The sequence below is a fragment of the Fopius arisanus genome, unplaced genomic scaffold (genome assembly GCF_000806365.1).
Source record: "Fopius arisanus strain USDA-PBARC FA_bdor unplaced genomic scaffold, ASM80636v1 scaffold00004, whole genome shotgun sequence".
Lineage (NCBI taxonomy): Eukaryota > Metazoa > Arthropoda > Insecta > Hymenoptera > Braconidae > Fopius > Fopius arisanus.
In genome coordinates, this window is record NW_011887743.1 from 1,347,814 (window position 1) to 1,362,022 (window position 14,209).

Here is a 14,209-nt window from a genome sequence, read left to right on the forward strand (position 1 = left end):
ATAATATGTTGGAGTTCGCTTCGACGCATTGTCAATAATTCATGAGAAAATCATATTCATCCACTTATTCTATTTGTTATCATCATCTTTTGTTTTTCACAATATTATTCATCAATATCCCGCCATTGGTTCACCACTCGTGTCACCAAATATCAAGTCATCGATGATGAAAGCGAAACAAGAAACGAATTAATGAAATAAAAAAAGACACAGCGTAAGAGAAAATGGAGCATCAAGAAACGTCACCTTCTGTTTCCAGATCGCAAGAGGAGTCGGCATACTCTGGCTACCATCTCGCCTACGAAGTCAAAAAACTCATGTACGCTTATTGCCGTTAACACTGTTTTTACACGTGTTGATATTTCTTATTGAAAAAATTAAAATGACAGAGTTATTCGAATTAATTTCAGGATTAATGATCATAGTATTCCATGTCTATGTTGAATATGTAAAAGTATACGCCTCGCTACTGCTTGTTTGCATGCCAGTATGTTCCTTAATGATCCAGTAAATAATCATAATTGAAGAAAAATAATTGCAACTCATTTGCTCTGGATTGTAACGCCCCGGAGGCACTCTCCACGTTGTTTAATCACTGAATCTTGATTATTTCAGGCCTACAAACAGAGCATCCGGTGGCTCAAATGTTAATAACAACGGTGGTCTGCAGATTGGCATTGCCGACGATCAGGCGAAAGATTTTGACTTTGAAAAAACTGAAATGAAATACGATTCAACGGGTATGTTCCACTGGAGTCCAGCCCGCAATCTCGAAGACTGCATACTGGATCGCAATCAGGCCGCAATGACTGTGTTAAATGGGCACGTTGTTGTATGCCTATTTGCTGATCCTGATTCACCATTAATTGGACTGAGAAACCTTGTCATGCCATTACGAGCTTCCAATTTTCATTACCACGAGCTTAAACACGTAGTTATAGTCGGATCCGTTGACTATATAAGACGCGAGTGGAAGATGCTGCAAAATTTGCCAAAGATTTCGGTTCTCAATGTAAGTTTTCACTGTTAAATAATTTTCTGTCGACAGTCCTAAAAATATTACCCTTCTCGTCTATCTTCTTTAAATTCATGCATTTGTCATACACAAAACTATTTCCGACGTGAATACCGCGAGAAAGAGATTCGCTATCGATTCCATTGCAAAAACCCATCAACTCTATGACCTCCAACTTGCCAACCTTTTGTTAAAGGGTTCACCATTGAGCAGAGCAGATTTACGAGCAGTGAATGTTAATCTCTGTGACATGTGTTGCATCCTGTCGGCAAAAGTGCCTAGCAACGATGATCCAACCCTCGCCGACAAGGAAGCCATTCTCGCGTCCCTTAATATCAAGGCTATGACATTTGATGATACAATTGGAGTACTCAGTCAAGGTAAACTAGGCTTTCTAGATTCAATGAAAATAAACAAGCGGTATGTTGATGATGTTGTTTGCTCAACAGTTGGCAGCCCCATTGTACTGCAACGACGTGGCTCAGTTTACGGTGCAAACGTGCCAATGATCACTGGTGAGTACATTGCAGCATACTAAAGAGATGTGAAGAATGGGCTATTCATTTGTGATGTGATCCGCATCAATTAGCACTTGATTTTGATCTTTAATCGTGAAATTGATCATGTGCTTCCGCCTATCTGCCATCACACTTAAATACATAAATACGCAATATTCCTTTTATTTCAGAACTCGTAAACGACAGTAACGTACAATTTCTCGACCAGGACGACGACGACGATCCCGATACGGAGCTCTACCTCACCCAACCGTTTGCATGCGGCACTGCCTTCGCTGTCAGCGTACTTGACTCTTTAATGTCTACGGTACCGTAATCCGATTATTCAATAAATATCCACCGAATGGATAGCTATAACTCGTAAAAACCAATATCCTTTTCAGACCTATTTCAATCAGAACGCACTGACACTAATCCGATCGTTAATCACTGGAGGAGCGACACCCGAATTGGAATTGATTTTAGCTGAAGGTGCTGGATTAAGAGGTGGTTACAGGTAGATATATCCGAGTATTACATCACTATCATCTCGTCATGAGAGATCATACGCAATCTTGACTCCAGGAACTTGAATTGAAATTCTGAGACCAATTCTTTGTTCTTGCTCTCAATCCACTAAATCTCGATTTCTATTTTTTATCGTTACAGTACGGCGGACAGTCTGGCAAACAGAGATCGCTGTCGCGTAGGTCAAATCTCACTGTATGATGGGCCTCTGGCCCAATACGGTGAGGCTGGCAAGTACGGCGATCTCTTTGTTGCGGCATTGAAATCATACGGAATGCTGTGCATTGGTCTGTACAGGTACAGGTACCGGACTTTCTTTCCCTCGATGGTATTTATTGGATTACCCGCCGAACAATCAATAAAGTTTATCTATGAAATGTCACGATTGTCCTCCATCGCAAGGACCTTCGTTGTAATAAAAAATATACATGATAAATCAATTATTACTGTATATTTTTTTAATCAAATACTTTCATTAATGAATTTGCTATATCACTCTGTCACTTATGAATTTTCTATATTCTTTGCCGCACCACTTTTGCATTTTGCGTTTGCATCATGAAACACCAACAATATATATCCATGCATAAGAAAATAAAATTCACTAAAAATCGCGCCCATTCCGTCCGTAAGTTCTCCCATCCAAAAAATATCATTTTTGACATTATTTCTGTCGTTATTTCGTGTCAACCTTGTCTGTACATCTGTTACCTTAGTCGATAGGTCATACTTGCTGAAGTATATTAGTTTTATGTTTTAGTTTAGCTTGTGAATGGCTAATTGTGGTTTACTACTTCTGAATTCAAACTAATACCGTTTATCCGGGTTTTTTTAGGTTTCGCGATACGAGTTCGTCTTGCGAAGCCTCGTCCAAGCGTTATGTGATCACAAATCCACCCGATGACTTTACTCTATTACCTACGGATCAGGTAAGTCCTGGCAGGATTGGTAGAGTTCGTTTATTATTTAGAATTATTAATAACATGGGGATGCTTCATTGGGTTGGCCACTTTTCGTAGGTCTTCGTGCTTATGCAGTTCGACCCTGGCCTCGAGTATCGACCGAACAGAGGGACACGAGGAAAGGACGATGCCTCCTGACTGTTGCTGTGTAGCGCCCTCACAGACGGACCCTATTCCTACATTTAATTCCACGTAGGAAGGCTGTCGTGCCACCTTGTCATCCATGAAATATATCTGCGTCTTCATCAACCCCCGGGGCCTCAACCCCATCACAACAAATAGTTATTCTTTCTCATTTTTATCACACAAACCTATCACCTTTTTTTCCTTCAAACAAATTTGCACTTTAACAATTAATGAGGACTCTACTGGGCTTCTGGAAACTTCAGAGATTTTCAAGTGGTAATCTAATGAAGACGAGAGAATTATTGAACGGTGGCACGATTGAGGGTCTGGAGGGCTGCTACACGTTGCCAATGTCACGAGGTTAAACTATGATTAAAATAGAATAGGCACGAAGGACAATTTATCAATGGAGGTGCAACACTCACGTGCGAATGCCCATGGGTAATCGAAGATGGTCTAATCAGCGATGAGATAACAATGAAGAAGACAATCCTCGCCAGCAGTTAGTCGTCGCCACGTAGAACATCCTCTAGGTGTCATCATTCTCGATCAGGCTTGACAAGATGGACGAATTCATCGCTGTTAATCTAAATCACTCAATCAACCAGAGACACTAATTGTGATTAATCGTGATGACAAACTGGTAGAGTGTGAACAGTCATTGGTAGAACCTGAAAAGAAATAATTCACGGAGATGAATGAAATCAATGGTAAAAACGATAGATGAGAGTGCGCGGGACTTATTCATGTAATCTTTACCTCGTGTGTCTTGATTAACGATTAAAATCCACAAATGAAGAATATGTGAACTCTGAATGAAGCACTTTGTACAGGTATCTTACGTATATGTACGTATTTTCACCCTGAAAAATACTTACAAATTCGTAAAACAATTAATTATAGATAATTACGAAAAATGAATTGCCCTTTTCCACAAATGACTTTGAGTAAAAAAATAAATAATTAAATAATAAAAGGAAGAAGAAAAAAACATACAGAATAAACAACAAATTACATAAAACATCAGTTATATATCGGTATGTATACATCATAGGTACATATTCGTATATATTAATTATTATACATGAAGATACAAGAAATCATATAAATAGACACTCTCTCTTTTATATATTTTTGTGAAACTCACGTGTGTATATATACGGGCGGACATATTATACATAAATTATAACAAAATAATTATTATAAAAAATAACCGAGAAATGAGAATACACAGTTGAGCGTTTCACAATTGCGTTGGAGTGTAATGTCATTAATTTGCAGGCAAAAATGAATAATTCAACATCACATTTGCATTATTGAGAAACAACTCTACGAGAAATATAATAATTTGATAAAATTTCTGCGCACGTTGAAATTCACATTCATACCCAGGACTGGGAAATGGGTTGGGGGGGGGGGGGGATACAAAAAAAAATAAATGAACGAAAATTTAGGTATTAGGTGGGGAGATATGAATGGTAGAGTATTAGAGATTAAAAATGATTTTTTCTAATTGACATCGATGTTACGAAGGAAATTGTATCAAAAATTCATAAATCGTTTTAATTCAACTAAATCATCAGATGAACCTTTAAAAACATGTGGTAGACTGCTGCTGTGTTCGTATATGCATACCCGTGTATAACTGCTGCTGCTGCCGCTAATTAATGCTGCTGCTGTTGCAATATCCACGTGCACTGTTCACTGCCACCGCAGTTCGTGTTATCATCGTATATAAATGGAGAAAATGGAGAAAATTTATGAAGAAAAAAAAAATAACAATTTTTAAGATACAGAAATTTATATACTATCGGTATTAGCGGCGAGACGGATTCAATATATCGGTGCTGATTCAATAATGGAACATGGAGAAAATTAATTCCCCTCGTTTGTGTGAGAATGTAGAATTTGTTGATTAAATATACGAATTTAAATTCAGATGAATTATCTCGACTCGGTGGAAAGAAAAAATAATCATGCTGTTTCAATTCGGAAAATGGAATTGGTTTTTAACGGATTAATCCCACCCCCCGGTCGAAAATTTATAACTTTTTGTTCTAGGTAATGAATACACCGACGATCTCCTCGGGCACATTCATTCAATCATTTTAATGAAAATTAATTATTGTATACATTTAATACACTTTACCTCTCTCGTCTCGGGGAGATTGAGAATATGTGCATTAGATTTTGTGCAACTTTAATCATTAAACAAAAATCGGAAAGCCTTGGGTAGAAATATTAGAAATGATTGCGATTACGTTACCATTGAGAGAATTGCTGTTCTTCCATTTTATAGTTACAATTGAGAAAAGTTTTGATTATCACTTCGATATTTTGTGGTCTACAAAATATTCAATAAAACACGAGACTCGACAATTTCTCGAATTATTTGTTTAGTTATTAATTTGTCAATTTATTTTCTGAAACCCGAGATGAACCGCAATTCTTCTAAATCGGTAAAGAAGACAATTATTCATGCACTCTCTTTAATAATTAAATCATGCACCAAATCGAATTCATTCATCGTTTAATCATTAATTATCTTCGTGCCATTGTTTAAAAAATGGTGAAAATTTGCGTGCGTGAACGACGTGTGTCTGAAGAACAAAATTAATTATACGAAGGTGAAAATTAGAAAGAGATAACACGTGAACAATCTGAAGAATAAATTCAAATGTTACTGGGGTTATATAAAATGTATAAAGATAAATTAAATGAAGAAAGATGAAAAAAATGGCGCGCAGAGCGTTTGCCACCTTCAATGCCTCATTGAGCCTCATCTAATGCTTTTTTATCTGTACATTTACAATTTGTGTACCAATGAGGAACGTTGTTTAATCATGTTGTTGATGTTATTGTTAAAGAATGAGATTCAATATTGTAAATAACTATATATTCATTATAATTGATGATATAAAAATAATTATATACATAAAAAAATGAAAGAAAAGTCGAAAATAAACCTGAAACCTCTCTGTCCTGTGTGTTTCAGGTTCTATGTGCCCCATGAGTGCAAGAAAAAGAAAAAAAAAACCAAAAAAAAAATGAACAATTTTTTTTATAAGCGTCTGAACCAAAGCCCCTGAAACCCCAAAGTTCACGAGAGAAAAAATGAGAAAAATGTGTAATGTGATTGTTATTATGTAACAAATGGAAGAAGTCTTTGAAAATGCAAATTACACGCATGAATTTTACGTAGCCACAGGTCTCTTGTCTAATAACCCTTTGCATTATTTTCATTTATTTTTTATGAATGAAAAAATATTATTCGTCACTCGGTCGAGAGGAATTTTTCGTGGCGAAATATTCTATAGTTAATCATTCAACTATTTCAAGAAGACGTGAATATATTTCCTGTTTATTCCCATCCTTTTTCAGCGAAAAATTACATTGGAAAGTTCTTCACTAGAAATTGTTGTGTTACGCACCTTCAACCGTCATTTTCCACCTCTGGGTTCTAAATATCGATGGAATCCTCTTTATCATTTTTCCCTATCGTTCAGTGTTATCAGTTTACAGAAGTCACGAAGAGCTGTTGTAATTTTCCAGCGCGGGAAATTAACTTTCGGAATTCGAGACAACCGTTATAATATCGTCGATTCTCCAAACCCGTTCATTCCTAGGAGTATTCGCTTTCACCAAGGAACAGAAAATGGAGTATTCGCATCTTCAAATTAATTTTACTCCCAATTGTGCTAACAGATTTTTATTTATCAGTGTAAATGTAGGTGGCTGCCGGTGCGATAGTTTTGATGAGAACAACCCCTCGATTTTTAATAACACAATTACTCTAATTCTCGATCTTGACCTTAGTGTCACTCCACACAGCTTTAGTCTTTTCATCGTCTTCAAAATTGAAACACGGTGGACTTAAAATATGGAAAAAATCATTCATAACTTCTTTAGTCACTTCTTCTCCTTCAACAGCTTGCAAGCATGTCAGTAGAGTTTCGTCACACGAACATTCCGACCTGAAGAATAGATTTAAAAATAGAGAGAGAAATAATTGATAATTGATTCTTACGTAGCAAACGATTGTGAATTTTCCAGGCCATATTTCTTTTCGCCGGGTTTAATTTGAGAGCAATCTACGATATGAGCTCGACAACACTTGTCGGTTCCCTCATATTTTCCTAGGGCGTTTTCATCATCTGGAGGATACTCTCCGCACCACAAAGTTCCTTAAAACCAATTAACATCATAATAAGGGAATATTCAATATTTCCTAATGATCAACTCACCCTCTGAAGGCTTTTCTGCCTCTTCTATTTCCGATTCCGCGAGAATTGAACTTCTTATATTCAGCGCAAGAAGGACGAGGAGCATAACCCTTCGCTCAACCATTGTTAATCGCACTTTTAACTGATTGGTGACTGCCAACTTGTTTTATAGAGTCAACAAGCCACTTTATCGGGCAAATTACTTTAACGACTTCCGCCTCATTGCAAAAGACACGAAGAACTTAAAAGGCGAACCTTCTACGCGAAAATTAAACAGCGAATGGCGTCTCATTAATGCTTTTTATGAAAACCTTTCAATCATTCTTATATCATGATTAATTTCATTAAACTGATAGAACAATCGACAAAAAGTGTGGATCAATTACGATGGGCTTTCTTTTGTGAAGAGCCATTTCAGTAGAACCTACGCAGTAAGTACATCGAAAAGATAATATTATAACTCGATTTATTCAGCACCTCCCATCGTATCAGTGACTTGAAGTTTTGGGAAGTTCAATCACTTCTCTGAGATGACCGGTTCAAGATGTTCCAGATAGAGTAGGAAAGTTTCAATAACTGAAACCGCATCGATGATTGAGTATTAATAAATATAAATTCATTTTATAAATTATGACTTACGCTATTGAATGAAACGAGGGACAGACTGATCATATGGCCGCTCGTGTACATAATGGGTCGTAAAGTCCGAGCCATCATGAGCACCAGACTTTTTTGGCTGGTGGTTGATAGAGCAGTCCAGTCCATCTCATAAATGGCATCGGCAATGGTGCCACTCTGAAATCCAGATAATCGTCATAATTTTAATCATCCACGGATAATGACTGCTTTACCTTGATAGTTGCTTCATTTGCCGCGTCACAAAATATGTATATTTGAATCAGCATACAAGCAACGTACATCACCAAAGAATTAAACTCTTTACTCAAGGGCTTCAATGTTGATAAGCTGAAGACACTAACGCAGATCACTAAAGAGCTCGCACAATATTGTAGAAAAATTGAAACGGTGAATGTGTCATTAGTTGCTTTGGAAAATCTAAACCAAAATATAAGAAAGAGCATCAGAAATTTTTGAGAGGGAAGAATTCCAGAACTGCAGATATTCATTTTTCTTTCCCTATTCGAAATTTAATTTTCTCTACTCAACCTTAAAATTTTGAGATGATGTCTCGTATAATCCGCCAAATATTTTGTTTCTATCTTTATAAGTTCGTCTGCATTCACTTCGCAAACCGATTCAAAACATTTGTTCTCTATCATCCTTGGCAGCGTGATGAACCGATACTTGAGGATCTCCATCTGAGCCGTGGTAGCCATCATGAGACCAGGGAGAAAAGTATCGAATGCAATGTTGACATTAGCTCCCATGTAATGATAAATAGTCTGGTAAACGTAGGTAGACCAAAAGCCAACAGGTGTTGTGCGATCGAAGGGGAACCAGGATTTGAACAGTAGCTGACGTCGAGGAATATCACGAATAAATGAAGATAGTGTCAACATTGAACATGTCGTATTTGTCAACGTACCGTACAAGATAGTATAGAACCTGCGATAAATTCACTTTTATCAATCCCATTATTTTCTCAATTACAACAAAAAGTTAACTCACCTGATAGATCGATGAACTTTCTTTTGGATCGCCACTTCAGGTTCATCCAGGGGCTTGAACGGCTCAAGATCGAATATTTTTACCATTTTACTAATTTCCTTTCGACAAATAGTCATATTGAACATTTTCCCTGTCAATGCTATTACCGATATTAGCATAAAGGAGGCATTAGTTAATTCCTCGACATTGTGAATGCACGCGGGTAATGCAAGAAATTGAGTCAATATTGCAATGCACATCGACGAGACAGTGATTCCATTGAAGATGTGATATAACTTTGTTCTCCAGGTTGAGACATTTTCTTCAGGGAACCAGAGACCGACCATTCGAAATAAGAAAATACTCAGAGAAAAAAGTGACATTGTGAAATACTCGGTTTGTTTTCAAAGGCAGAGACGAGTTAGAAGTGATGACTTCGTTGTCATGCACTTAAGACTAGGCGCCAAAACACCCGACGTGGTGTAAGTAATAGAAAAGAGAGGCCAAGGGAATATTCTTAGAGAGCTGACATTATCGCAAGCTGTTGGTTCACAACAATTTCGCTCCCCCCCGGCGGGTGGGTGTGTCAAGGGAGACAGCTTTGTCATTGCATGTAGCAAGTGATAATTTAGCGATCTGTATGTGATGGGAGACAATTGATAGGAAAGAGTTTCTATTCTTCACGAAAAAGGGAATTTCTGAGCTATTATCTGCTTCTTATTCCTGAAATCGGCGTTATATATGTATGTCCTTCGTGACGAAAATTTGATGACAGTTTCGGAGAGAAATGATAGACCCGGAGTATTACTTCGTGACGGGAGACATAAGTCGCCTATAGTCGAAAACGGGAGGAATAGATCGGATAGAAAAAACACAATTTCACTGAAGCTAAAAAGGGATATAGGAAATTGTTAATTCTCTTGCAAATACTTCATAATATCATCGCGTGACTTAACAATCAACGGTAGAGTTTAATTTATATATTGTGCGTCAAATAATGTTACAACTTCGTTTTCCATAAACACTTTCATGTTTCTCGCTTCATAAAATTACTGGGGTCATTGAAGTTGTTTAATGAAGTGAGTCTATTCTGTGATGATCATATTATTTCTGCAGTTATTAAATTGATGATTTATTAGTAGGTACTCACGTTGCTGAATGAGACTAGAGACAGGCGGACTACATATCCACTGGTTTCTGACTGATAACAGATAATGAGGTCCAGTCCATTTGGTAAATTGCACCGGCGACACTCTCACTCTGAAATATAAAAATTGATTATGTGCATTATAGATTAATTATGACTGTCTTACCCTAATAGTAACATCGTTTGCTGCATCGCAGAATAAAAATATTTGCAAATTGCAAGCAACGTACATCACCAGAGAATTGAACTCTTTATAATGGCTCTAACTGAACTGTCGTGAATACATTAACGCAGAGAACAAGTGAGCTAGCACAATATTGGAGGAATATTGAGCCAGTGAATGTATCATTGGTTTTCCTGGAGAATCTAAATGGAAATTGATCCTTCGATTTAATGGGTCAGGGATCAATTTTTGTATGTCGTATTTAATTTCCTAATTCTCCTCCGTCCGAGATTCGGGATCCTAAATTTATCGACGTATAGGGAAATTATGAGAGATGTAATTTTTTTTAATGCCCAACTGAGATTTGAAATCACAATTATCGCGGTGAATTTAATTGAATTTTCAGAACGTTATTGATTACTTGTTGCAATGTCAATTTAAATCCTCTCAATTTCAAATTTCCAAATTTTTAGTGATTGATGAAAAAAGGATATTCTAATTATTCTCTGTCACTTACCACAATATACTCAGCTCAAAAATTGCAAGATGACTTGTGTAATTGACCAAATATTTTGTTTCCACTTTAATAGTTCTCCCACAAGGAGCTGGAACTCGAAAGCTAAATCTGAATAGAAGACATATATATGACATGTTTTATTATTGATCTTTGCTATTTATTTTATCTCTGTTAACCAAATTAGACGTAAGAAAATGAAACTTATTGGATGAGAGAAGATGGCCTGTGTAGATGTAAAACTAGAAAAGTAACATCAAGGAAATAAAGTATTCTATTCTATTCTAGTTCTCCCATGATCCAAGTAAGTGCTGAATGCAGACCGTTAATTTTCGATTGCACTCGACATGGTTATAAATCGGTACTTGAGTATTTCCAGTTGGATCGAGGTCGCCATCATCATCGCTAAGATAAAAGTATCAAAACCGATGTTAAAGATGGCACCCATGTAGTGACTATAGAGTTGAAGAAAGTAGGCAATCCAGAATCCAATTGAATCGGTATGGTCGAAAGGATGACGAGCCTTAAATGGCAGTTGACGACGAGGTATGTCACGGAGTAGCGAGAGAATTGTTATCAATGAACATGTTGCTGTCGTCAGGATTCCATAGATAGAAGTGAAGATCCTAGAAACAAATTAATCATCATTAACTTTTTTTTTTATATTTTTCATTAACAGAATAGTATACTCACTTGACAGAGCGATGGAACTTGGACTTAATCGCCACTTCGTTATCATCCAGGGGGTTGAATGGCGCAATATCAAATACCATCAAAAAATCACCATCTTGCTTATTTCATTCCGCTGAAGAGTCATATTCAGCATCTTTCCGTTAACAGCATAAAAGAAACATTAGTTAGTTCCATGGTGTTATGAAAGCTTGTTAATAGTGCAAAAAATTGAGTCCAGACGAAGGCGAACATTGTTGTCCCGACGAATGCGTTGTAGATCCGATACAAATGAGTTCTCCAGGTTGTGGTAGATTTTTCAGGGATCCAGAGGCCCGTACTCTGGAGGCAGAAAATGCTGATGGCAAAGAATGACATCGTCGAAATTGCAAGCGTCTTCTTAGGGCAGATGTCAGGATCTCGGTGATGTCTCTTGACCTTTTTCCAGGACTGCGTGCTAAAGTCCGCGTTGTATTCAGCAATAAAAATTTCAGAAGCCTGCCATTATCGCAAGATGTTGGTTCACAACAAAATATTTCTGCTCTACCCACTTTGTCCACCATCGAAGTAAACTATCTCTAATTTAGTGGGAGGGACGGAACTGTCGTCAGAGCTGATTCTATAGAAGAATCGATAAAAAGAGGCTTTGACTCTTTTCTTGGAAGTCTTGTTATATTGCCGTGATAAAAATTCAGCACCTGGTTATAGGTTGCATATCGATTCGGCGGAGGTAGGAAAAATATAAGCCTTCAGCATAAAAAAGTTAGTGGAAAGAACAGATCGCTCCGAAGGAGCATTTTCTTATCATTTTATACCCCGTAAAATTAATCTCTAATAATTTACCGACTTAAAAGAAGTCATGAAAGTATGTAATGTTATTACATACTGAATAAAATATCTCAAATAGTGTAATTAACATCCACTTCAATCCGAAGGTTTCAGGAAATAGCAAATTGAGGATTCTACGTCCGAAAAGATTTTGTGGCCCTGAAAAGGGCCGATTGGTTGCAGTAAATTGAGTGAAACAATTTATGAACTGCTTTTCTCAGTCTTCTTGGGTAGAAGAACGGCTTGAATGTTGGGGAGAACACCGCCCTGTGCAATGGTGACTCCAGACAACAATTTATTCAGCTTCTCGTCGTTACGAATGGCCAATTTTAGATGTCTAGGAATGATCCTGGTTTTCTTGTTGTCACGAGCTGCGTTGCCTGCTAACTCAAGGACCTCAGCAGCCAAGTACTCCATAACTGCTGCCAGGTAAACTGGAGCTCCAGCACCAACTCGTTCTGCGTAATTTCCTTTGCGCAGCAGACGATGAACACGACCCACTGGGAATTGAAGACCAGCCCTCGTTGAACGAGTCTTGGACTTTCCCTTGACTTTGCCACCTTTGCCGCGTCCAGACATGTTGTAAAAGTTTTAAGTCGATGTAAACTCAGCGAGGAATAAATGTGGAATGAATGGAATTTTTTTTTTTTTATTTTATAAAACTCGTTTATTTATGCATGTTTTACATTTTGTCAGGTTTGGCTACAAGTAGTTTCTAAAATATATACATAGGTTCCTATTAACATGGTTAATTTACTCCGTATTTATTATCTAGTGAAATTTGACGTTTTTGTTGTTTGGCTTCATTGCTATTCTACGTAGTTTTTGGAGGGTGAGTCGGGGTGCTCTCCATAGTTGTTTTGTTCTTATTGCTAATATCACAGGATTTTTCTTACTAGCTAGTCATTTATCATTGTTAGATGTTGAGGGAGTTTGTGTTTCATTTTAAAATATATGTTATTGTTATTAATTTTACATGTGTTGCTTAATATTTCTAGGTCGCTCAATTGGTTAGTGTAGAAGTCGATAGACGCGTCTTTGGCAGCTTCATACACAGTTTTGATTTGCAGCTCTGCATGGATTGCTGCATTTGATTTTTTGGGGTCAGCTTTGCTGATCGCCCGTAAACATTTGTTTTGTATTATTTGTAATTTATTAATGTTAGTCTTACATGTGTTGCTCCAGATAGGAGCTGCGTACATAAATACAGGTTTGATGATCATATTATAGATTAGTAGTTTGTTTTTAGTGTCGATTTTACTTGTCCTCGTTATAAGTGGATTTAACATAATTTTGGTACCATAGATTTTTTGTTTAGCTAATTCTATATGTTTAGTCCATGAAAGTTTACTGTCAAGTGTCATTCCCAGGTATTTGACGGTGCTACGTGGTTCAATTTGGACATCTTCAACAATCAGCCGGGACCCTTCAATCGATTCCTTGTTCTTTTTGTTATTTTTGATTGAAAATATAATAAATTCTATTTTGTTTACGTTTATTTTAATTTCCCATTTAAGGAAGTAATCGTTGAGTAAGTCCCAGTGATTCTGGAGATGTTTCGTTAATAGTTTGTTGGACCAAGATGAGGAATAAATAGCTGTATCGTCCGCGAATAGAGCTACTTGTGTCCTATCTGTTTTGGGTACATCGTTAATGTATATGAGGAATAGCAAAGGTCCCAAGATTGATCCCTGTGGAACTCCCGCTACTATTTTTCTGTAGCTAGACTGAACCTGATTCACTGTTACCGTAAACTTTCTGTTAGTCAGGTAGCTCAATACGATTTTGATTAAATATACTGGAATGTTATTGCTATTCATTTTGTGGATAAGGCCCTCCAGCCACACCGTGTCAAACGCCTTCTCGATATCGAGCAGAATCATGCCTGTATTTTTATTTATGTCGTAATTCACAGATATGTGATCTGTC

The 14,209-nt window shown here is 37.1% G+C and overlaps 3 protein-coding genes and 1 long non-coding RNA gene across 20 annotated transcripts in view; 2 read left to right on the forward strand and 2 right to left on the reverse strand.

Annotated features, from left to right (window-relative positions):
* Positions 1–4,544, forward strand: part of slo (calcium-activated potassium channel slo) — a 75,523-nt gene extending 70,979 nt beyond the window's left edge. For 15 of the 17 annotated variants that reach the window (XM_011313139.1, XM_011313268.1, XM_011313165.1 and 12 more), the window contains 8 exons: positions 260–319; positions 616–1,012; positions 1,212–1,530; positions 1,704–1,840; positions 1,917–2,029; positions 2,182–2,337; positions 2,876–2,969; positions 3,060–4,544. In XM_011313139.1, coding sequence (XP_011311441.1) covers positions 260–319; positions 616–1,012; positions 1,212–1,530; positions 1,704–1,840; positions 1,917–2,029; positions 2,182–2,337; positions 2,876–2,969; positions 3,060–3,140 — 1,357 coding nt within the window. In that variant the 3' untranslated portion in view covers positions 3,141–4,544. Of the gene's footprint in view, positions 1–259; positions 320–615; positions 1,013–1,211; positions 1,531–1,703; positions 1,841–1,916; positions 2,030–2,181; positions 2,344–2,875; positions 2,970–3,059 lie in introns of all 17 variants that reach the window. The other 2 variants (XM_011313233.1, XM_011313209.1) reach the window with 1 other exon arrangement.
* Positions 4,545–6,473: 1,929 nt separating this feature from the next.
* Positions 6,474–9,087, reverse strand: LOC105271658 (odorant receptor 46a, isoform A). The gene is made up of 7 exons (XM_011313353.1): positions 8,981–9,087; positions 8,519–8,917; positions 8,203–8,407; positions 7,991–8,146; positions 7,373–7,927; positions 7,156–7,312; positions 6,474–7,102 (listed from the first exon to the last, which is right to left on the reverse strand). Exons 1-5 carry the CDS (start codon positions 9,064–9,066, stop codon positions 7,865–7,867), a joined length of 909 nt encoding a protein of 302 aa, XP_011311655.1. The 5' UTR covers positions 9,067–9,087; the 3' UTR covers positions 6,474–7,102; positions 7,156–7,312; positions 7,373–7,864.
* A 757-nt stretch (positions 9,088–9,844) lies between these two features.
* On the forward strand, positions 9,845–11,039 carry LOC105271665 (uncharacterized). Its single transcript, XR_892666.1, has 3 exons — positions 9,845–9,923; positions 10,099–10,192; positions 10,281–11,039. It is a non-coding gene; the product is annotated as an uncharacterized lncRNA (long non-coding RNA).
* A 1,442-nt stretch (positions 11,040–12,481) lies between these two features.
* LOC105271669 (histone H2A-like) lies at positions 12,482–12,890 on the reverse strand. The gene has a single exon (XM_011313373.1). The coding sequence runs from the start codon at positions 12,857–12,859 to the stop codon at positions 12,482–12,484; it is 378 nt and encodes a 125-aa protein (XP_011311675.1). The 5' UTR covers positions 12,860–12,890.
* Positions 12,891–14,209: the final 1,319 nt, after the last annotated feature.

Bases quoted from the DNA above. Each gene is read 5' to 3' on its own strand.
- LOC105271658 (XM_011313353.1), bottom strand. From the start codon at position 9,066: ATGGTAAAAATATTCGATCTTGAGCCGTTCAAGCCCCTGGATGAACCT. The intron at 8,918-8,980 runs GTGAGTTAACTT...AATTTATCGCAG, and splicing joins AAAGTTCATCGATCTATCAG to GTTCTATACTATCTTGTACG. The intron at 8,147-8,202 runs GTAAAGCAGTCA...TCTGGATTTCAG, and splicing joins CAAATGAAGCAACTATCAAG to AGTGGCACCATTGCCGATGC.
- LOC105271669 (XM_011313373.1), bottom strand. From the start codon at position 12,859: ATGTCTGGACGCGGCAAAGGTGGCAAAGTCAAGGGAAAGTCCAAGACT.